Source organism: Schistocerca piceifrons, chromosome 4 (genome assembly GCF_021461385.2).
Source record: "Schistocerca piceifrons isolate TAMUIC-IGC-003096 chromosome 4, iqSchPice1.1, whole genome shotgun sequence".
Classification (NCBI taxonomy): Eukaryota; Metazoa; Arthropoda; class Insecta; order Orthoptera; family Acrididae; genus Schistocerca; species Schistocerca piceifrons.
The window spans coordinates 76,026,570-76,051,002 of NC_060141.1; the positions used below are offsets into that span (position 1 = coordinate 76,026,570).

Genomic DNA, 24,433 nt, shown 5'->3' on the forward strand with positions numbered 1-24,433 from the left:
TGAAAGATTGCCTAACTCCTTGCTTTTTATGGAATGAAAAGAAACCTTTACATCACTTTTTAATCTAGAAAGTATTTTCCTTTGAGTCAACATATTTTTATGCAAATATAAGAATAAAAGAAATCTCATTTCTGTGAAATATGAACAACTGACATGATTTGAAGAAAGGATATCTCATGAGAGCTGCAGTAACAGACAGACTCAAAGTTATACATACTACCTGCATAAGCATGATTTCACTTAAAGTCCAAGAAAATGTGCATAAAAAATAAGATTTAATTTCTTTCCAATTCCAAGATATTGTGCTTCATCAATGTGAGAATTAAGTGTGTATCATGATGAACAAGTTACAAAAGTTGAATGTTGATCCCATAGTCTGCTCAACATTCTACAGTGTAAGTTCATATTACAACGTTTCATTTCACACACCGAGAACACTTTTTACTAAGAATGACACCATTCTCAGTTTTTGTAATAATGGATGTAAAATACCTGTTGTTGCTTAATTAGCTTTTTTCAGCAGTGATAACAGTAAATATTAATGATGAACCATTATTTCTGGCAGTTATAAATCACTACAGGTCTGAGATAAACATATTTCACATTTGGTGTTTTTAGTTACAAATGCAACATCATGAACTTATTTTGATTGTTCTGATTGTCTAAGTATGAATTTTAAAATGAGAACAATGGAATGAAAGTCTCTGGATGCAGCTTAGAAATGAAAGTCAGTTCACTTTGTCAACCACTTCAGAAACAAACTTGTTAAGCAATGAGTCTGCACTTTATTTACAATGAATATGCATTTTACAGTCCCTTTCATCTGATGAAAACCTAACAGTATTATTTCTGATCATTACATGCTACATTATAACTGAGAATATCACACATTTCTCTTTGATTTCTTTGTTAGGATTGTGGAATACAGTTTTAACAGACTGCAATGAAAATAGTGTGTCCATTGTATCCTTGTTAGTACACATTACAAAATTCTTCAACCAAATCATGCAGAAGATCACTCTGAAGTCTTGTTTATCACTGAAACACAACATATAATTAAATTAAACTATCCCTTTGGCTTCTGCATGCCATACAACTGCATCCATGCATGTTGACAGAACATGCAGTTTTTCTCCATACAGCTCATACACACTTCGGCTCTTACTCCTGCATGATACAACACACACATTCATGTATGTGTGTATCCACAAAAGATTTCACACACACATACATAAACATATTTATAAGCACATGAGAAAGTAGGGTGTTTGATTTTTATACACATTCATGAAGGAATATAGTTCAACAAAAGGACTTAACTGAACATAAGTACATAGAAGAACGCAGCAGTATTGGTTCAGTCATGCACTGCATTTTCCTGCAAATTATGATTGCACAGATGCCTGAGTTTGACTCCACATATTTTTATTAACATACAAATGGCTTAACTGCAAATAAGCATAGCACAGGCATTACATTATTTTCTGTGGAATGAGAGAGATCATATGGACTGATAGCTTATCAGATATTGCTAAAAAACTGGTAATAACATATTTAAAAACATAACTCAGATAGTTACTGTTTTCCATTAAAGCAACTACCCAGGATTAGGGTAGTAATGTTCATAAATTTCAACGGAGGATAGCTACTGAGTCAGTTCATTATTGTAGCAAATTGCAAGTGGCAACTAAAATACTGAATTAGCATTTTACTAAAAGTGAGTATTTAAGTAAGGAATGTACAAATTATTTTTCACTTAAAAGAAAAATAGTACATAACAAATCAGATCTCACATCAATTGCAGTGAAAACAATAGTAAGTGTTACAAATAATGAATTCAGTCAGAACAATGGTAAACACTGAGTCTATTCACACAATTTTTAGGGCACGGAACAGAATTATCCAAATCTATTCACAAACAACATGATGTCTCAAAATACAGTATCTCAACAACATTATTTGTATGTCATGTATCACAATTTAATCAGTCACGCCAACACATAAAGAGTGTGGACATCGCCATCCCTCATATCCAGAGTTAACAGATGTCTCACTTTGGCTTCACACTTCTAGTGTCCAAATGCGTGAGTCACAGTATCGGTGGAAGAAATGTGCCAGAGTCATCAAGACTGGGATCTAATGTCGAAACTAAGTCAGCTGTCATACGGCTTCCTATACTAGGTTTTGGTTTTGTAGAGTCCACACGTTCAGGTTCTAAGATCTTAGAGACACATTTCTTGCCCCTGTATAGTCTGTATAATGAATACTGCTGCTGTGAGGGGGCAGGAGCAGGTTCCGGTTCAGAGACAGGCACTCTTCTCGTTTGGTGGGGAACAGCTACCGTCTCGGAAGGTGATCGCCTCAGCTCCTGCTGGTGCATTTGGACAGTGGTTGATGACTGCAGCCACTCATGTCTTAAAGCTTCATCTGGTGTCATTCGCTTTTTAGGATCCCACCTGTTAATCATAAAAAGTATCTCAGTTAGTGCTACTGTAACAAGCTTTAACAAGTTTTTAGTTCCGGAAGTGTATAAATAGAAACCTTTTTCTTTATATTAAACCATATTAATGTTGTTTATTAAGATTCCACAAAATTAATAAACTATTGTAACATTACTACTGAAACCTGGTGCGTTTACTTCTGACAATGTATATCCAAAAATAACTTAATCACAGTTGTAGATATGTGATATTTCTATTCAAGATGGTGACTTCTAGTTATGGACTGGAATAGCTGTGAACATTTTCAGCCCTGTAGAAATAATATTTTGCACCCCACAGCAATCTAGTTTCTTTGAATGGCATTTTACCTATATAATTTGTTGGACAACCATTGCACTAACACTGCCTCTGCCTATGCATTTATCTTCTCTTACTTTCTTTACCCTTCTTCCTGACAATGTAATTTTAATTCATGAGTTTTATGTACTACTGTACATGTCGCAGATTTGACTGGAATACTTGGCTATTCAATATTTTATCACAGCCATTACAGTGCCGAACGTAAGAGCAGCCAAGAGGAAAAGAATAACTGTGTAGACGTTGCAGAAGCTGCTTATGTAAGAATCTCTTATGAAGTTTCATAAATCACTAAATTAAACTGGTGTTTGTCATTCAGATAAATGGGCTATTCATTGAAACAAGCTTTAACATCACACATTTTCAATCATGATGCCCTACCACTAACCAATGGATGGATAAGGATAACAATAACTTTACATGAGCTTACAATAATTTTTCAGAGTCTGCATGTGGGAACAATCATCTTTTTTATACAAGTGTAGAATTAACTACGTTCATATTAATCAGTATAATAACAAACAAACACAAAAACTGGTACCTACTGGAGACATTTTGATATGAAATCCACAAACAGGGGGTCATTACACCTGATAGCAAGTGCAAGGTCTTTGGACCCAGGCTTCCTCTTCCTGCCTTTACTGTTTGTAATACATCTTGGGTTGCCTTTTGAATCTGCAAAATAAGAATAGGTATTGATGATGTTTATACTCTGCAAGGAATACAAAGCACACAAAAACACACACACACACACACACACACACACACACACACACACACACACACACACACACCTCGGCTATCAATGTACATTTTTCACAACAGGCAGTTTTCATGAGCCCACTACACTGATCTAAAGGTGTAATGTTTCAGGTGTTTGAGACAAGTGAAACACAGAAACTTTGAAATTAATTCTCTGACTGAAAATTGCATGGCATCACCTGTACTATGTATAGATTTACTAACCAATAGTGAGATATGAAAATTTATGCCAGACTATGACTCAACCCCAGACTTCCCACTTAACGGAAGTGGTTGCCTTAACCACTTCGGCTATCCATGCATGCTTGCCAGACTGACCCAAACTTCCATATGTTACACTGTCTACATCCTCATGTCATATTTAGTGGACTGCTATATCAGCATATAGCCACTGTGACATATAGAAGTTTGGGTCAGTCCAGGAAACATGCATGGATAGCTGAAGTGGTTAAGCTGACTGTTGCTGATAAGCAGGAAATCCGGGTTGGAGTTCTGGTCTGGCACAAATTTTCATATGTCACTGTTGGGTAGTAAATCTATACCTAGTACAGCTGGAGTCAAGGAATTCACAGTCAGCAAATTAATTTAAAAATAGTTCAACAATGTCTGTCCTTTCAGATGAGCATGTAACTAACCACAGCAACAGCTCACCAAGTATCAGGGAAGAACATGGATTTGATGTGCATCAGTTAATATTTATTATGGCACTTTACATGGCATAGGAAATTGTGGATCATTTTCTTCTATCAAAACTCAAACAGTTTTTCCAAATTTTGGCATTCTCTGATGATTTCATCATCAATGAGTGAGCAATGAGTGAGATAATAATCTTGTTTTGTCTTTCTCTCAAAATCTTCTCCCTTCATGTTCTAGAAAACTTAAGAGCTTAAAATACATAAAATTTTAAATGGTGAATTCCTATGGGTATGTTCCTTACTCTCTCTCTCTCTCTCTCTCTCTCTCTCTCTCTCTCTCTCTCTCTCTCTCTGTGTGTGTGTGTGTGTGTGTGTGTGTGTGTGCGCGCGCGCGCGTGCGACAGGAGAGATTCTACATTTTGCTAAGATGAACCTCTTGACAGCTACAAGGCTCTGATTTTGCTACAATCATAGCAACATACTATCCCAATTTATTTTCGTCATCGACTCAAGTATACAACTACAGCCAAAAGACCTTTGGATTTCAACCCAACTACACAAAAAAATATTTGTAACAGAAGAGAAATTAAATGGAAGCCCATATGTTGACAAAATTAGATCATTTTTTGTAGCAAAAATATTTAGCTACAATTTTGACAAAATAACACAACATTTTATTGCCACTAATCATCCAAATTTGGAACTACTACTAAATGATCACTCTCTGTCAAATATGCCACTACAACTAACAAAAATAATAGGTTTAATTTAGCACCTTTACTACTACTGTGATAAGACAATCCAGCATACTCTTTATCTCTGCATTTGTGTTGTGCTCACAACACTGGTTGTGCTTGCACCTAGCACATGAAGTCATATAAAGAAATTCAGGAGGCAGACAATCTTGTAAAGATGAGCTATCTTCTACCGCCTTACCATTATTCTTTGTTGGTGGATGCCATTGTATCACACTCACATGTGCGGCTTTGCAGACTTCACTCTGTGACTGTCCAAGCTGAAATCAGAGTCCTTGAAAATTCCAGTTTATCTGTTCTATAAGAAGCCCTGCCCAACACCTACTCAGAAGCATAGACATCCCAAGATAATTTCAACAGTGTTTCCTTTATGCAGGGAACATTCATTGGTCTGACAAATTCAAAGGGTATTTCTTCACAGTCTGGCTCAGGATGCCAGAGTCAACTCCTGAAATGCACGTGCCTATGTTTCTTTTGCAGGCTATGTAATTCTTCTTTCTTTCATGTAATGTTCGAGTTCCTTTAAAGAAACACTATCAATAACATTAATCTTGTTCATTGTCTCTCACTGCTCAATAATCCATGCAATGTTTGTTCCAAAACAGGTCTTTAGCTGTTACTACTGACTGCCTTTTGAACTCTCACATAATTTGATGTGAAGCCTTGGTTTATTAAAAATCTTACGTATCGCCCTCAATTAATACTTTTCATTAACTACTATGTAAGCCTTGCTCATGATTCATTGAAATATACTATTCCATTAGTAACAAGCATACATTTTAAAACAGCACCAATATAAGTTGTTCTTAGAGTCTTTGGTTAGTCATTCTTGCAAAGACATTAATAAATTTTCTCCTTGCTTGTCATGAGTTATCCAATGATTTGCCTTGTCCTTTCTGTCATTGAAGGGAAGTATCTGACTGTGTTTATTAAAGAACACATTTGGGATTTATGATGAAAGTGATCTGCTTGGAACACAAAAAAGCCTAATGTGGATATTAGTTACACTCCTGATTATGAACACTCCACTGATAAAGAATATAAATAACAGCAGGAATAATGGTGTCTACTCACCATATAGTTAAACACTGAACTGCCAATATGTACATAAACAAGACTGAGAACAGTGCTGAGCTGTCAGATGAATCCCACCTGAGCTGCAGAATACCCCTTGTAACATACACACCCGCACAGTTACACTGTCCCAGCCAACTACAATTTGTCCAAAATCTCAGCAACATACTAAGTATTGTTCATGTGCGAATTGAGGACCTGATGTCCCAAGTATGCAGTGAGTAGTTGCCTTTATTCCTTCCATTATTTAGATTACACCTAGGACTTTCCTGCCACACCAATAAAGAATTGTTACAGCCCAGGTAATATGATTGTTTGCCCAAAACAGATTCACTTCAGTGTTTGATGTTTAATATTCTGGGGCCAGAATCCTGAAAAATGAAAAAGTGGACATAGCAGCAAAAGAAGCTTCTCAGGGACACATCATAGACAAGTGTAGTGTCCCTCAATGACGTGTTTCCTCATTATTCCAACAGAAATTCATACGCTATAGGGAGGAAACGTGGCTGGAAGTGACAGAAAATAAGCTCCAGTTAATGAAGCCAACTGTCTAGCCACGTTGGTCCTCTTTCTGGCTACAGAATGGGACAACGTGACGCCAATTCACTTCTGTGTAGGCCATTGGCTTCTTAAAATTTCTAGAATTGCTTTTCGTATCACTTTCAATACACAATATATTAACAAAATGTGTTTTATGTTCTGACGAGAGGCCCGCAGTACATTCAGCTACTTTAGCTATGATAAGTGTGGTCTGTGTTCTAAACTTTTTTATATATATATATATATATATATATATATATATATATATATATATATATATATATATATATATATATCAGAGCCCACTCACAACCAATGTCTGCTATTCCTTTGTGCCTTACTTTTGTGAATTGTTCAGATTCTAGCCTAAATTATTAATTGCCTTTATGTGGGACCAAAATGTTAACTTGACAGGGTAGGCAATGCTTCTGGCATTGTTCTTATATTTTGTTTGACTTGGTTCATCATTTGTCAGCATGGATTCAGCTTTATTAGCAGCTCTCTCTGCTCTCATACTAACTTCTTAATATTGTTATTGAAGCATAGTCAGTTTTTCCCAGCATTCACTATCTTCCATGATGCAATCTCATTTAACAAGTGGTGAACAATACTTTTGTATTTTCACCGTATCCCTTCAGAACGCAGAATGTTTGCCACTGGTTGGTCGGATATTTTCCTATTCTTTTCGTCTTATCCTTGTTAAAGAGAAATATCTTCAATTTTTCATAACATTTTGTTGAACATACTGATAAATGATGGTATAACAACCTTATGGTCACCAATTCCTACCTCTAAACTGAAAAGTTTGGTGAAATTTGTTGTGAACAAATGTATGTGTTCCCCTCACAAGTGTGTTGTCCAAACCCACTGTGCAAGGTAATTTTCAGGAAATTTATTTGCTATGTCATCATAAGAATTACTGTTCCTACATTCCTTTCTAAACGCTTCCATCTCCCAGTCTATAAGTTGCAAAGATAATTTAAATGTTATATTTTTCTGCAGTGTTCTGCCATTTTGACACTTGCTGTGAGCGGATCATAAAAACATGTCTTGAAAACATCTCCACCCAGACTCTAACTCTGCATTTATGTTATTAGGTAGTGTTTTATTGGTTACCTGTGCAACTTGACAGCAGCGTCAACATCCCTCACCCCTTCTTTCTTTTCATTTGTCATAATCTATGATATCTATGACATGTCTTCAAGCTACCTATAGCCACGCCTTTTCCATACATTTCTCTCTACACATGCAGGGAACAAAACCTAAGTGTCTAAAGAGATCGACACAAGGTATTTCCATCAGACTGTCTTAGACATATAGACTGTACATAAAATATTACTCTTTGGCATATCTAGGTTCAAATTTCAGATGGCTGTGCCTGAACGTTTTGTTCATATAACAAAAAAGCTTTCCACTTTCAATTTAGTGGGTCACAAAATGTCAGGACATGAGACGGCTGAATGTCCATGCCCACATAAGGAAGGTTGACCTCATGGGATATTAGAAACAGATTTACATAATGTAAACAATACATGAGATGCAAGAGGGTGTTTACTTAATAACAACAAAACAGAGACAAGAAGAGAACAAAATATCAAGTACACAATTAAAGAAAAACGTACACAAAATGGATCTCCAACTTTAAAAAGAGCTTAAGAATTCTATCAGTATGAGGAACAGGCTGACATATATGGTGAAGGAAACAGTAAAATAATAGTATTTAGTTACTGGAAGGAAAAAGGTGTTGCTTTACATGGTATGTATGGAGAGATTCAAGAGGCAGGAGGGGACTTGTCTTGACGGGGAGACTAACTGCAAGGTGTAACAGCTGGAGATCAATTATGTTTTGGCCCTTCTTTACTTTTGAGCCTATGCAAATCTTGTTACAGTTGCTCTCACTTCAGAATTTGTTAAACGGACACTCCTCTTCTGTCTCAAAAAGTTTTACATTTCATGTATTGCCAGACTGAAATTAATCTTTATTAGGTAATGTTTTATATTCACTGACACACAGCAACCAATTGCTGCACATATACCTACCGAAAAATAACCTTCTTCTTGAAGCATTCATAATAACATCCTCTGGTGGTGTACCTAAAACTTCCATCACACATGCCAGCTGTTCTACTTCATTTTCGCCAGGGAAAAGTGGGTAACCAGTGTATAACTCTGCAAGTATACAGCCTGTAAAAAGATGAAACTAAGCTGTGATTTCCATTAAATTCTATGTTTATCTTCTATTTATATGCTCTATTCACATACTTATAACAATTCAATAAAAATCTTTTTCTCCTTTCTTAAAAGTCTAAATTTTGTAAGTGATTTAATTAGGCAGTTTGGGTGATTTAAAAGGTTTAGGAGCACACTCAGAATATACACGGGAATCAGTATAAAAAATGTGGTCTTACTCCCATGATACACTGTTTAGTAAATTTACTAAAAAAATAATTTTACTGTGTTAATTACATGTTCCTGTAAGCACTGTGAGGAAAAGGCAGAGAATGGTGTGAATAAAATCACATCCTGTTGTTTTCACCTTACTCCTCCCACCCATATGAAATTGAAACAAGGGAATTATTAATGAATAAAAGCATGAAGCACCACCTGCTGTGCACCAGAAACAGACTTGTGGAGTGTATATGTAGGTATTTTGCATATTCAAAACAAAAAATCTTCACATGTTCTTCAGTGTGTTTAAATAAAGGTAACTGTATACAAAGAGTGGTGGATACACAATTGCTTTGCAGTTACCTTGAAAAATGTGAAGAACTTCATACAAGCAAGTGAGAAACATGAAGTGACTGTTATAAGACAGGCAATATATGAACCACATCTAGAACATAGGAAAAGGTAACAAGTGTAATTGTGAAAGAAACTCTACAAACAAACACACACAAAAAATTTGTGCACCTTTGTATTTCATGAAAAGCTTCACACTGATGGATACCTGGACATGGTTCTTTAAGAGTAATTACAACATAAACATGGTTTGCCATTGAATGACATAAACAAAATATGATGAAAGGAAATGATGGAGAATAAGAAAGAAAATGATGAAATGGGCACAGGAATACAATTCTGCCATATGTGATTCCCAGAGTTGAAACTGGTCTTAGATTTTATTACAGAACGGTAAAACAATCAAAGACTATAATTATAGTACTGAATAAGAAACACCACTGAATACAGCAGTAACAACTATTAATGGAAGTGGACTGAGTGAATACACTTGTACACAAGAGACTGAAATAACTAAGAGAACTATAGCTGCAGAGTTGTATGGTTCTTCAAGTGCAGTGATATCTAAAACCATTGAGAAAGAAATAAAAATATTATTTCGCATACAATGTCGTACTTGTAATTAAGGAAATACAATATTTTTCGCTGTTAACCTTACCAAGACTCCACATATCAATTGCTGTCCCATACTGCAATCCAAGAATGACTTCAGGAGAACGATAAAAACGAGACTGAATGTATGTATATACTCGTTGGTGAGCATAACAGGAGCTTCCAAAATCTATCACTTTAATGGAACTGCTTCCACGTTGTTTGAGAAGAACATTTTCCTGGGAATTACAATAATGGTTAGAGGAATAATGCTTGTAACAATAGAAAACAATTTCCTTTTACCACAATTGTTACATAATTTGCTACATCTCAGCTTTGATACTTACAGGTTTGAGATCACAGTGAATGATATTTTCTCTGTGGAGTAACCTCAGACACTGAACAAGAGAATTTGCAAATCTTCTAATGAGGCTTAGGCTGAACCCTTGATAATTGTTCCGTTTTATCAACTCATACAGATTCAAACTGAAAGAATAATGACAATAAGTAATAGTTTGCACAAAAGTAACCTCTGTGTGATTTCATTTGTGTGTATTCTCAGAATAAAACAGGAATTCTCAGACATACCTCATAAGCTCAAAACTAATACACAAATGATTTCGAAAATAGAAGTGGTCCAACATATGAATGACATTGTGACTTCCATCTTTATCCTTCTTCCTTAGATGGTCCAGAATCCTAACTTCTATAAGTGCTTGGTGATGAAATCTCTTCTTGTTCCTATAACACAAGAGATATTTATTGGGTTTCAACCATTCGCTGTGGAAACATGGCTATTACAACATTTAAATGTATTTCAAACAATGGAAAATCCAGTATGGAATAACAACAATATGCCTTATTACTGGGAAACAACAGTGGCCATTTGTGTGTGTGTGTGTGTGTGTGTGTGAATTTTCTTGTACATGTCCAATAGCTAAACAATATCTAGCAGACTTTTTCATTATGCCTGTCAGCCACTCAATGTCCCATTTAAATATATTTCTGTAGTTAATAATGTGGAGAAATAATTTACTGAACTTTGTGTTGCTCATCACGATACTCAGAGGCTGAGTTCTCTATGAGCATGTTTGTCAGCCTGCTTTGTCATCTAGCAGGGGCTCAGAGCAGAATAATGATCAGACTCTTATTTTTCCTTGACTGGGCATCAGTTTTAGATAATTTACAAACTGTTTAACTTCCTCGTGCATTAGCTGTTCTTTTTTGTCTCAAATAACGAGTACACAAAGATGTACAAGACTTGAAAAAAGTTACATTATCATAAAATTGAAGATTTACACACACACACACACACACACACACACACACACACACACACACACAAAAACTGGCCCAGAAAATATTTAAGAGATTGACGTGGAACTGGTTCTTGATAATGACCAGGAGAACTTCCCATCACAGAAAATACTGGAAACCACGATTTCAATGTGTGTTGAGTTCTGTCAGTGGTTTCTGAATGAAATGGAATCACAAGTTTTGGATCCTTAGTTTTCTTCAGATGAGGCCTGGTTCAGCCTACCAGGATATGTGAATTTGAGAACATACACCATTATGCATCAGACAATTCCCACCAGTACTTTGAAGAGTCATTGCACAATGTCTGGTGTCTCCAATGGAACATGATTCTTCCATCAAACTCTTAACGCTAACCAAAGTGTCCAGAAACTGTTTAATCCATATATAGATCAGCTCACTGGAGATGAATGACAGGATGGATATTTTCAGCAAGATGGAGCAGCAGCCTTGACAACCTTGTCACAAGTGCATAAGGTGTTTGATGAAGATACAAAATCAGCAGAGGCAGTGCAACCTGCAGGTTACTCCCATTGCGTAATCTCTCTCCCTGTAGTTTTTGTCTCTGACGGAAATAGAAGGGTAATGTGTACTCACATAATTCTCACATACTGGAAGAGCTATAGCAGAATAATGCAAACACTATAGCTAATATCCCTCAGGCAGAGCTTCTACACATGTCTCACAGTTTGATAAATTGAGCACAGCACTGAATCAATGTTAAACAGTGGTTATTTCCAACATCTTCTGTGATGTTCATTAAAAAGGGTCAAAAAAATGGTTCAAATGGCTCTGAGCACTATGCAACTTAACTTCTGAGGTCATCAGTTGCCTAGAACATAGAACTAATTAAACCTAACTAACCGAAGGATATCCCACACATCCATGCCCGAGGCAGGATTCGAACCTGCGACCATAGCAGTCGCTCGGTTCCAGACAACAAGGGTCATTTTTGTGTCAGTTTTATTGTAAACATTAGTCATAAAAATAAGTTAGGAATAGTGCATATTTTGAAATATGTTGGTGTATCCTACAGTGTAAGTTTCTACTTTTCTAGTATAAACTACAAAAGATACCCCTTCAGCACATTGTTATCAAATTGCTTACCTTATTATTTTTATTGCTACATGCTGATTAGTTTTATGGTCAAGTGCCCGAATGACTTGTCCAAAACTTCCTTTACCAATGACTTCCAAAATTTCATATCGGTATGATATATGGTCATGAAGAACCTACAACAAAGACAGTACAATGATCCTTAAATATCTAAAGAAAGAAAAACATCACAAAAATTAGTCCAACACAAAAAATTAGTCAAATGAAACTAATTACGGGGACCAAAATTTCATTTGAGATACTTACTTTGTTATAACTGCCATTATCATCATCATAGCCACCATTCTGTAGTGGCCCTTCTTCACCATGTATTTTGCAGGCATCAAGACCTAAATACCAAATCTCTGGATATTTCTCTATTTCTGTTCTCTCATAGTCTGTCAGTCGATTTCCATAGTACTTCAATGCTTCTGAAATGTGTAAGAGAAAAATATTTTAATTGATTCTACTCATAATAATTTCTTGGTTTGAAAGACATGGCTCAGACATATGAAGAAGTTACAGGATTAGTTATTATGACAGTTAAGGAAATAGATTTGTAAACTTCTCAGGTTTCATCCTTATGAGCACAACAAAGAAATTGAATCTGTTGACCAGCTTCCCTCTAGTCATTTACTAGTGAAGATTAAAATATTGTAAACCAAATTTTTCATTTCCTTTCTCTTTACACTTTCACTTGGGTACAAACTTAAGAAAAGTGTAGGAGGGTTTTTATTTGCACTTTTTGTTAGTAAATACCTCTTGTTGTTTTATAGAATGGATGGTATGGACCTCACTTTATATCCCACAGGATAAAAGACATGGCACAATTTTTTATCCATTATAGCTTCTTTCTCATATATCTGAAGCAATGTCATATCAAATCTCTGTCTACTAATATGAAAAGTATCAAAATCCAACATAAATTTTTATCTTAAGAAGGAACTGCTTAATGGATATTTTACATCTTTGTTCATTTCTTATCACAGCAGACTTAAACTTCAAAGTGCAGTTTCTCGTAAAAAATTTCAAAAACTGTATAGTTCTCTATACTCTTGGTTATTGTAATTTGTATAATTTTCTGATTTTGTTTTTATTTATGCTTCTACTTTCCACTGCTTTAGAAGACAGTGGCTCACTGTAAGCTCTACTCCTACTATCTATAACTCACATTTTCATCACACAGAAAGACTTTCATAAATTGGTCTTAATGGAGAAATTTCTCTCTCTCTCTCTCTCTTTCTCTCTCACACGCACACACACACACACACACAGACACACACACACACACACACACACACACACACTGATTACAGACACAGGATGTTAGAGACATAAGTGCAGATATTTTTATTAGTGAGTCAGGACAGTGTACTGAATAACATTGCGTCAGCATTTACTTCATCTGTAGGCTAATAATTAAAGCTAATTAGGTGCAATATGTATTTATTTTGGTTGGTATCTCCAAGTACATGTGGCAAGAGCAAGCCATCAGTGCTTATTTTCTCCTGGGCAGCAGGTCAGGTGTTGAAGTACAGACATGTGGACACTCGACAGTTAATTCTATAGTGACAGGCGTATTCTACTTAGTGATGCAGTTACAACCATGCAGAAGACAATAGGTAATAAATTATGTGATGTGTTTGGAGGGAGACTGTCAGATGCAGAAGAAAATCAACTAACACACCGAAGCTGGTACATATTATGGTACCAATGATCACAATATCTGCACTTATAACCATAATACCACACACATATATATATATACATGCAAACACAGGGAAAATATTATTGAAACCGACAAACTGCAGGGATGGTTTCATGACTGGAAATGGAGGAAAAAAGTCCTATGAACATGTGTCCAGAAACAGGTTGTTGCCACAGCAGATGTTGCTGATGAATGAAAGTTCCTCTGACCGTGTGCCGTGTGTTTCTTGTGTGTTGCAGGCTGTGTGATTGATGCAGCATACTGTAAGCAGCAGAATGGTCTGGTATTCATGTCTGGAACAGGGCAAAATGGTGTTTGTTTATGGCCGAACACATGGAAATGATCAATAGGCAACACGGATACGCCAAAACAAGTACCCTCAGAGACACTAATCGTGTCACCCAAATTTCAAGTCCTTTTTGGATCTTTCAGACAGACAAACACGCAGGGAGGTGATGGACTGTGTGTACACCAGATTTGGAGGACTATTTCTACGGGATATCGAGACGAAACCTAGTACAGTCTCCAGGTAAGTGGTCTACCAACATTTTGTAAGCCACAGTATTGATTATGTGTATCCTGCATGACAACCGCTACTATCCCTGTCACCTGCAACAAGCAGAACAATTATCAGCAGCAGATCTCCCTCTTCAGGAAGGATTTTGTCGATGATTTTTGCACCAGACCATCACAATTACAGAATTTCTGTCATCAGTCCTCTCTATCAACAAAACAACCTTTACCAGAACTGGCATCATCAATCTGTATAATCGTCTTCTATGGGGGCATGTGGTCAGAAGAACTCTCATTTGTCAGCGCCATCTACCATGACAATGATGCATTTCTGGACATATGTTCATAGGACTTCCTGTCAGGAATCTGTCCCTTCTGTTTGTTGGTTTTATTGATGTTCATCCTGTACATATATGAGGGGTTTCAAAAGAAAAGGCACGAAACAACACTGTGGATATAACACAATACTTTATTTAAAAGTAGTCACCATAGAGGCCTGAGCACAATTGTCCTACTGTTTCACGACTTGAAGTATGCCCTATTGTCAGAATTCCTATGGCTGTGACAGGAACCAGTACTCCACCATGTCCTTCAATTTGCTGTGACAGGTGATACACTTCCCTTTGAGACGGTTTTTTAGTAAACCAAACACACTGAAGTTGCAAGGTGACATGTCCAGATTGTAGGGTGGATGCTCAAGCTACTCTCACTTGAACTTTGCCATTACACATGCTGTACGACCTTGGAGATGTGTGTTACCATGGAGCATAATCACCTGCTACACGAGCAGCCGCAGGCCCTTGCTCTTGATGCATTTGCATAGACTACGGAGTATCTCACAGTACACATCACACATAATAGTTTTTCTGTGCTCGAGAAATTCAATGAGCACCGGACTTTGGGCATTGAAAAAGATGGTGTGCATTACCTCGCCTGCTGAGGGCAGGCCACTCACACTTCCAGACAACAACTGACAACATGGCTATACTAGCAACACGTCTGTGTGTGAAAGTTCTACTTCTGAGTAAGGAGTTTCTCTAAAAGCTGAAATATTTCTAGTACCATACTCTTTTCCGTTGTGCCTCTCTGCAACTTGATGCATCCTCTATGGAGTGAGTATCTAGCCCTTCCACTCTGTTGTTATGTCATCCTGGACCTTTCATTCTTGACAACAATGTTTCTCAGGATCAGTTATGTATGACAATGATCAACACTTTCTGAGAGTGCATAGTTTGTAAACAGCAATTTTGTTTAAGGAAATAAGCATTTTACAAGAGCATAGAGAGTAGCAACTATGATGCTCTCTAGACAAGTAAATTAGTATTAATGCACGATGAGTGACAACATTGAAAACAGAGTTTATTTATCATAATGACACTTTTTAGCCTTCTACTGACTTGTTCTACACACCTGAAAATTCCTTTAAGGACTGAGCCCTACATAACACACAGTGTGTAGACAGGGGAGTCCCAGCTGCAAATCTACACCCCCTCGGAGAAAGAAAATTTCCACAAACCAAACTCACTTCCTGTCTTTCTGCGTCAGAAGAAAGCTATATCATGTAATGGATATTGAGTACTAGCAAGTGTGCCCAGAGGCATTTGATACTAAATCCCAAAATTATGTCGTACTTCGCTGCGAAATTAATATTGCCTACCCCCGATCCCACATCTAGCTCACATCCTGAGTGAATACACTCTTGTGTATGATTTTGTAACAAGTCATTTCCAAAGTACTTTTAAAACGTGGAAAGGTCTGTGGGAAGCTGGAAAATTTAAAAAAATCATGTTTCTCTAGCCTCTGTGACGTCCTACACATTTGTATTTTTTGTATCCAAAACACAAATGTTCCATCAATACTCCAGTCATTTGCAGAAATAAACTCAGTGTGGTTTACTGTCTGCTAACTGTAATCACGTAACTCATTATAAAACTTTGAAGAGTTTAGTGCTTCATGATACCTTGCAGAACACATTTACTGTGCTCTGATCTCTCAGAGAATAATATCGATTTCCGGTGAAATCATCCTAGAGAAAACAAAGCCTGGCGTGGCTGCAGCTCCAGGCAATTGCCCACCTTGTTTCGTTCTTCTTCTTGAACACAAGGTAATACATCCACGTGCACTCGAACCAGTTATTTTGTCTTGGAGGGAAACTGAGGTCTTTCAGACGTGGGTGGAAAGGTGATGTTATTTCTCAGCGGCTGGTATGAATGATAATGCATACCGCTCTTTCTGCTGGAAAAAGACACCAAAAGCGTACAGACGAGGAGGCAAGCCCTGTGGTTCCTGACAGCGTTGTAGTATTTGAAACAAAGCGCTTTCACGTCACAACTCAGGTACCTCCATCTTTTATCAGTTGTTTTTTCTATCAATATCTGTGAGGGTGGCGGCGCTGGAGGAGCGGCGTTCAAATTCCCGTTCGACATTACCGATTATTTTGTGCTGCTGGTGTCCTCACAGATCTTATTTAAAGAAAGACAATTTACGAATCACCTAGAGCTGCTAATGAAATAAGCCTTTATTCACTAAGAGTTTCAAACAACTGATCATCGTAAGGTAATACATATATTCCTGTTTGGTATTAGGCGTCTAAAATAAAATTAAAAAACCCAGGATGGTTGTTTACTACATTTTTGACGCCACTGTAAGAACTACAGCTTACAAGATGATGTTAAAAAAGTTACCTGATGATGTTCTGTTGATTGAAAGTCGTACTGATTAAGGATTAATTTCATTAGCAGCTCTTGGTGGTTCTTAAATCTACAGCGCGCAGGCCTCCTTATGGTGTGTGATGGAGGATACTTTGTGTACCACTGTCACCTTCCCTTTTCTGTTCCTGTCGCGTGGTTAGAACGACTGTTTGTAAGCTCGAATTTTATCTTAAATGTTCTTTTCGTGAGGAAAAATGTAGGCGGAAGCAATATGCTGGTTGATTCTAGTTAAGGACGTTCACGCATTTTTTAACAGTAAGCCACAGCGCCTCTGTTCTAACGTCTGCCACTGAAGTTGGAAGCGTATCACCATGGCTAAACGAACCTGTGACGACACGTGCCGTTCTTCTTTGGATCTTTTTTATTTCCTCTATCAGTCCTATGTGGCACGGGTCAAAGATACGTCCCTCGTGGTTCGACTAAGCTTACTGAGCATTCTTCTAATGTATGTCAGTCTGGCATCTGCCTTACTTGCGATTAGTCTTACGTGTTCGTCCCACTTAAAACTGCTCCGTAAGCATACGTACTTCTGCATGTTTTAGGGATGTGACTGACAGCTTCCACTGCTTGCTCGGCAATCATGTAATGATATAGTAACGGGTCTTTGTTTCTTAAATATGACATTCTTCAAACATTCGGATTTAGGTTTCACTAAAATCTAGTAAGGCAACACGACTCAGGGATAACTTGTTTGAAAAGGCCATTGTCGACTTCGTCTCTCACCGTTATCTGACTGGGCGAGTTCCCCGTCTGTAACGACTTTGTTGTTGTTTGTGCTATGAATTCTCCCTTATTATTCACCACGTCCACCAGATTCAGCATGGCAAATTAATGCTGAGATCATATGTCTGTGTCTTTGGAGATTTACCCATTTTCTAACATCAGTATCGGTTTTTAGAATATATCTTGCAATTTTTGTATTATAATGGAAAAAGGGTGTTAAATATGGCAATGTATGTTACGTACGGTGCAAATGTAGACGCCTGACTACACAACAGGTCTATCAATTACCACAACCTTCATTTCACATTCATTTTCGTTGGCGGACCACCATCCATCCTGGTCTAGACCTCGGACTATGCTACAGATCAGTCTCTACGCACAACCAAGATTTCAAGGGGTCCACTACAGCACCCTAGCCATCGCTAACGATGCTTCGCCAGGCTGGATGTTGGGCAGAAAACGCACTCCCAGTTCTCTTCGTACTAGCGGGATACCTTCCTGCAGCCGACACCGTACCAAGTCACAGCACTCGCGCACACACACAGCTGTAGTGGAGCACACGGACGCCGACTTACCGGCTGGGGTGAGCGGCAGTCTCCGGCCGTGCGGGTCGTGGCGCGGCTGCTGCTGGGGGCTGTGGTCGGCGCTGCTCGAGCCTGAGGTGCCGACCGCAGAGCCGCTGTTCAGCACGGGGAAACACGCCGACACCGGCGTCGGGGCGGCCGCCGTCGACGACGCCCGAGACTCCTGGTGGTGGATGTTCAGCCGGGACACGGACACGCTCTTGAGCGACGGCAGCTTCTGCACAGGTTGGTGGTACCACACCGTGGTCGTGAGCACTGCGCCCGACATGGCTGCGCGGCGACTGCTGGCGGCCAGAGCGCGCGCCGCGGCTCGAGCAGCTGGTATCTCGGCTACCGGTCTGGCGGGAGGGGGAGGGGGGGGCGGGGAGTGGGGAGGCGCGTGGAGGGGGCGACGCTTCCTGGTGCCACCGGGTCCTTCCCCTCCTCGTAACAGTCTGCTGCTAGCGCTTTGTTTGTATTTGACCCGCTGCGTGCGCGCAGATGCGCCTTGTGACCGACCGCAGTAGTTAAATTCGTCTCGCCGTGTCGAAGGGGATAATGTGTTCATTAAAACCTCTATGGCCAAAACTGCGCACATCTAAAATCCTTGAGAAACTTACGTTCAAGAGAATCATGGATCATGTTAATAAGCATAACATCCTTAACAAAAACCAGGCTTTTTCGACCAAACACGCCATTTTCTCATTTGTCAACCAACTTCTCGAACCCATAAACAATAAAATGTCATCAGTTGGAATCTTCTGCGAGCTAAGTCATTCGACTGCGTAGATCACAAAATTCTGCTTACGAAGGCCGAGTATTATGCCTTATATGGTAAAGTTGAGATATGGTTCGAGTCATATCTAGATGGCAGAAGGTAGTACCGAATAATTCTGCGGTGGCACCTTCCTGCTCTGACAAGGGCACAGTGAAATGTGGGGCACCACAGGGCTCAGTGCTTGGTCCCTTCCTTTTGCAAAACTTTATCAATGATCCGCCATGGTGTACAACACGAAAAGTACACTTCACCCTATTTTTCAGACGACACAGCCATTGTGACTGACAAGAGTACCAAACTTCAGTCCAAAGAACTCTGCATCCACTATATTCAAAGAACATGGTGGAAGGAAGGGACCAAGCACTGAGCCCTGTGGTACCCCACATCTCACTGTGACCCTGTCAGAGCAGGCAGGTGCCACTGCAGAATTATTCGCTACTACCCTCTGCCTTCTGTCACCTAGACATGTCTCGAGGCATATCCCAACTTTAAAATATAAGGCACAATGCTCGGCCTTCGTAAGCAGAATTTTGTGATCTATACTGTGTCCACTATATTCACATCAAATGGTCTGTCCCTGAATGTTAACAAGACTCAATTCATTCAGTTTCAAACAGCAAACAAAAAACTGGAAAATATTGAAATAAAACGTGGCGGCAAAAAATATTGTCAACTTTCTTCCAATTTCCTGGGCTTACACGTCAACAACAATTTAAGCTGGACAGTGTGCCTCATCGACTTATGTAAAAGACTGAATTCGGCAGCATCTGTCATTTGCTCAATTACGTCTGTTTATTTCTTGGAAATAATCAAAGCTGCATTCTTTCGATATTTCCATTCACTTACGACCAGTAGCATTGTGTTCTGGGGAAACCAGTGACGAGGAAATAAAGTCTTCATTGCACAGAAGAGAATCACCAGAATTACTTCGCTAATGCGCTTTGTGAACAATAATCATACAATTTATAGAACAAACAGTGAGTATCATGATCATAATACAAGAAGTAAACAGGATTTTCAAAAAAATGGTTCAAATGGCTCTGAGCACTATGGGACTTAACATCTATGGTCATCAGTCCCCTAGAACTTAGAACTACTTAAACTTAACTAACCTAAGGACATCACACAACACCCAGCCATCACGAGGCAGAGAAAATCCCTGACCCCGCCGGGAATCGAACCCGGGAACCCGGGCGTGGGGAGCGAGAACGCTACCGCACGACCACGAGATGCGGGCCAGGATTTTCACAAAGATATAAAAAATCTCAGCATGGTAGGCAGTAGATTATTCAAGTATAAAAGTATACAACAAACATCCAGTTCACGTTAAATCAGTCATTGTGGGTAAGACTTATTTGCAGATGATACTTATTTGCAGATGATACAAACATTGCAATAAATGGTATTCAAATATAAATTTAGAAAGGGCAGCTAATCAAATTTTTACTGACATTAATAAGTGGTTCATTGCCAATTCACTGTCATTAAACTTTGAAAAGACCCACTACATGCGGTTCAGAACTTCCAAGAGATTTCCTTCTGGTGTGCGTATAAAATATGATGACAAGGAAATAGAAGAAGTTGAGAGTGTAAAATTCTTGGGATTACAACTTGATAATAAATTCAGTTGGGAGCAACACACTAACGAACTGCTAAAGCATCTAAACAAGTCTGTGTTTGCAATGCGAATGATGTCAGACATAGGAGATATAAATATAAAAAAACTTGCATATTTTGCTTATTTTCACTCCGTTATGTCATGTGGTATCATATTTTGGGGTAACTCCACAAACAGAGAAAAACGTTTTTGAGTACAGAAGCGTATGATAAGAGTAATGACTAGTGTAAATCCAAGAACATCAGGTCGAAACCTATTCAAAGAATTGGGCATATTAACCACAGCTTCTCAGTATATGTATTCCTTAATGAAGTTTGTTCTAAATAATACATCTCTTTCTCCAACTAACTGCTTAGTACACAGTATCAACACTAGGAATAAGAACAATATACATAAAGATTTAAAATCACTTACTCTTGCCCAGAAAGGAGTCCAGTATTCAGCAATGCATGTTTTCAATAAGTTACCAGCAACCATTAAGAATTTAGTTTCAGACAAGGCACAATTTAAACATAATTTAAAAGAATTTTTGGTGGCCAACTCTTTCTATTCCATCCATCAGTTTCTCAACAAGTGCAGCAGACCATTTTAATGAAAATTTATTATACTTTAATTTTTGACGATACTTGGTTGTAACAGCCAAGTAACTACCTACTGTGTGAATGATGGCTGTATGGAAAGCAGATGTAAGTCTTAAGTCTGTAAATAGTGAAAGTTTAATTTTAAATCTTGTACATAATCTGACTGTTCTTAACTGAGGATCACTGAAATGAATAATTTACTTTAATTTTTGACAATACTTGGTTGTAATAGCCAAGAAACTAGCAAATGTCTGAATGATGGATTTAATGAAAGCAGATGTAAGTATTAAACCTGTAAATATTAGAAGTTTAAATTTAATTCATGTACATAATTTTACTGTTTATTGACTGAGGATCATTAAAATTAATGAAAGTCAAGATTTCTAATTACATTTTTGTAATGTGTTTATTTGATATGTTCCACATCCAGGAGGATTCCCTCTTTTATGGGCCTATGGAATGAATAATTAATGTAATCTAATCTAATACCGAAACAATGGAGATTTCAGAGGGTTCCAGGAGAAAGATAAACTGTGTCATCCACCGAGGAAACAGAACAACGTATTCATGATAGACAAGGCCTGTCTATGCAGCAGCCAACTCTCGTTTCTTCACTGGCGATCCTGGCAACCAGTTGAGATCACTGAATAACAAACAACACTGCGAGACGTTCCTCCTAGGGTTCTTCAGCATACAAAGTCACATGTGCTACAGAAAGGGTGGTCTAGCAGAAGGCGCTGGCGCCTATAAATTCGACACTCTGTAGCGTCTTTGGATGCTGTTTCCGGAGACGCGTTCCTATGCTCAAATTGTTCCTCAAGACACGCTCTACAACCTATCGAAGTTTGTCAGTGTCGTTTTTTTAACACGTTGCATATACACTATCTGATCAAACGTGTCCAGGCACCCCTATATAACGCGGAACTGACCCGACAGTGTGAAAGGAAAAGGGGGGGGAGGGGGGGGGGCGGCATTGTGCTGGCTGTAGAGAAGCAGCAACAGCGCAGAATGAGTCTGTCAGGAGAGCTCATTGACTTCGAAAGTGCCCACGTCACTGGATATCACCTGAGTACCAGATCCGTGAGGGATATTTCAATCCTTCTAAAGCTGCCCAAGTTGGCTGTTGGCGATTATAAAATGAAAAATTGAAGGAACAATCACAGTGAACCAAGAGCAGGCACATGACATGACTGGCCCACAGAGACCGTTGAGCACTGCGGACGGCGGATGCAAAAAATTTTGAAATCAGCTGAAGGAATCACTGAATGACGTTATACTATGTGACAATTCGATGGACGGGTTTGGGTTTGGCGAATGCGTGGAGAACTTTACCTACGAACATGTGTAGCCCCGCCGGCCCGAGTGGCCGAGCGGTTCTAGGCACTACAGTCTTGTACCGCGAGGCCGCTACGGTCACAGGTTCGAATCCTGCCTCGGGCATGGATGTGTGTGATGTGTTTAGGTTAGTTAGGTTTAAGTAGTTCTAAGTTCTAGGGGACTGATGACCTAAGATGTTAAGTCCCATAGAGCTCAGAGCCATTCGAACCATTCGAACCGTTCGTAGACGGTGATAGATTGTATCAGTATGACACTGCAACGTTTCATTAAGCAGCGTCTGACAGGCAATGGTTTGTGGGCAACAACGTTTTTGAAACGGACTTGCCGGCCGCGGTAGCTCACTGTAGTCATAAAAAGTTCGGTTTACACATCAGATTTCACGCGGTTAGGTTACGCTTTTCTTCGAAAAATCGTCGGAAAACTGCAACAAACGGCCGGCCACGGTGGCCGAGCGGTTCTAGTCGCTACAGTCTGGAACCGCACGACCGCTACGGTCGCAGGTTCGAATCCTTCCTCGGGCATGGATGTTTGTGCTGTCCTTAGGTTAGTTAGGTTTAAGTAGTTCTAAGTTCTAGGGGACTGATGACCTCAGATGTTAAGTCCCATAGTCCTCAGAGCCATTTGAACCATTTTTTTTGAAGCGGACTTGCTTGTCCAGAGTCCCGTAATGAACCCAGTGGAAAACTTTTGGAATGAGTTAGAATGTCGACTTCAGTCAGCAGCCCAGCGTCCAACATCACTCAGTTCGTGGCTTCGGCTCTTGAGGTAGAATGGACTGCCATTTTTCCACAGCCATTCAAACACCTCACTGAATGTGTACCCAGCCGAGTTCAAGGGTCGTAAAGGCGAAGGGTGGCCACACCTCATATTAACATCCACTATCTGTCCGGATAGGTTTGATCAGATAGTGTGTATATCATAGAGAGAACGTTCGCTTGTCAATGAGTAGTTGTGAGATTCACGATTTCGGAGACATACCATTCGAAAGAGCCCAAGACACTCGATTTAGTCTACATGCGTCATGGCTTTCCTCCGTAATACGGGTGTGATGCCAGACACAATGGAGCATCAACGGCATTGTGGGAAACTACCACAATGTTATCAGTACGTCCTTACGTAAACAGGTAGATTTTAGAGGGCTATCAGTTACATGATTCCACGTTATCTGAAAAGAGGCAGAGATGTCAGAGGATTAAGAGCAGCTCGTAGAATGTACGAACCGTCGCCTCTTCTTAGTAATCTGCTCTTATTATTCCGTGTAACGACATCAGAACGAGAACATCTCCGAAGTGAGCGGAAAGTGCTTCTCACGAAAGGAGATACGTCAGAAAGATTTGCACTACGATTAGTACCACCATTAGTCGACTACTTACGAGACGTGAACTGTCGCCCCTTGCAACTGGAAAAGATAAGTAGAAGAAACAGTACGCTAAAGTGACGACAAATCAAATACCAAAAAAGTAGAAATATGGTTCGTTGTTAGCGCTGGATATGTTTTGCAAATGGTTTTAATACACGCAGCACTTTTAGTCTAGATTTGTCCTATCCCCCCCCCCCCCCCCCCCCTTAGAAAGCGCTATAACTTCTAGAAACGAAT

At 39.0% G+C, this 24,433-nt stretch overlaps 1 protein-coding gene across 1 annotated transcript in view; it reads right to left on the reverse strand.

Annotated features, from left to right (window-relative positions):
* Positions 1-732: 732 nt before the first annotated feature.
* The window catches only part of LOC124796282 (dual specificity tyrosine-phosphorylation-regulated kinase 4), a 427,864-nt gene continuing 404,163 nt past the window's right edge, over positions 733-24,433 (reverse strand). The window contains exons 3-11 of the mRNA XM_047260399.1: positions 18,534-18,759; positions 12,571-12,734; positions 12,316-12,440; positions 10,483-10,635; positions 10,242-10,380; positions 9,962-10,133; positions 8,605-8,748; positions 3,344-3,473; positions 733-2,456 (exon numbers count right to left, since the gene is read on the reverse strand). Of these exons, the coding sequence (XP_047116355.1) occupies positions 2,090-2,456; positions 3,344-3,473; positions 8,605-8,748; positions 9,962-10,133; positions 10,242-10,380; positions 10,483-10,635; positions 12,316-12,440; positions 12,571-12,734; positions 18,534-18,759 (1,620 nt within the window). The 3' untranslated portion in view covers positions 733-2,089. The remainder of the gene's footprint in view (positions 2,457-3,343; positions 3,474-8,604; positions 8,749-9,961; positions 10,134-10,241; positions 10,381-10,482; positions 10,636-12,315; positions 12,441-12,570; positions 12,735-18,533; positions 18,760-24,433) is intronic.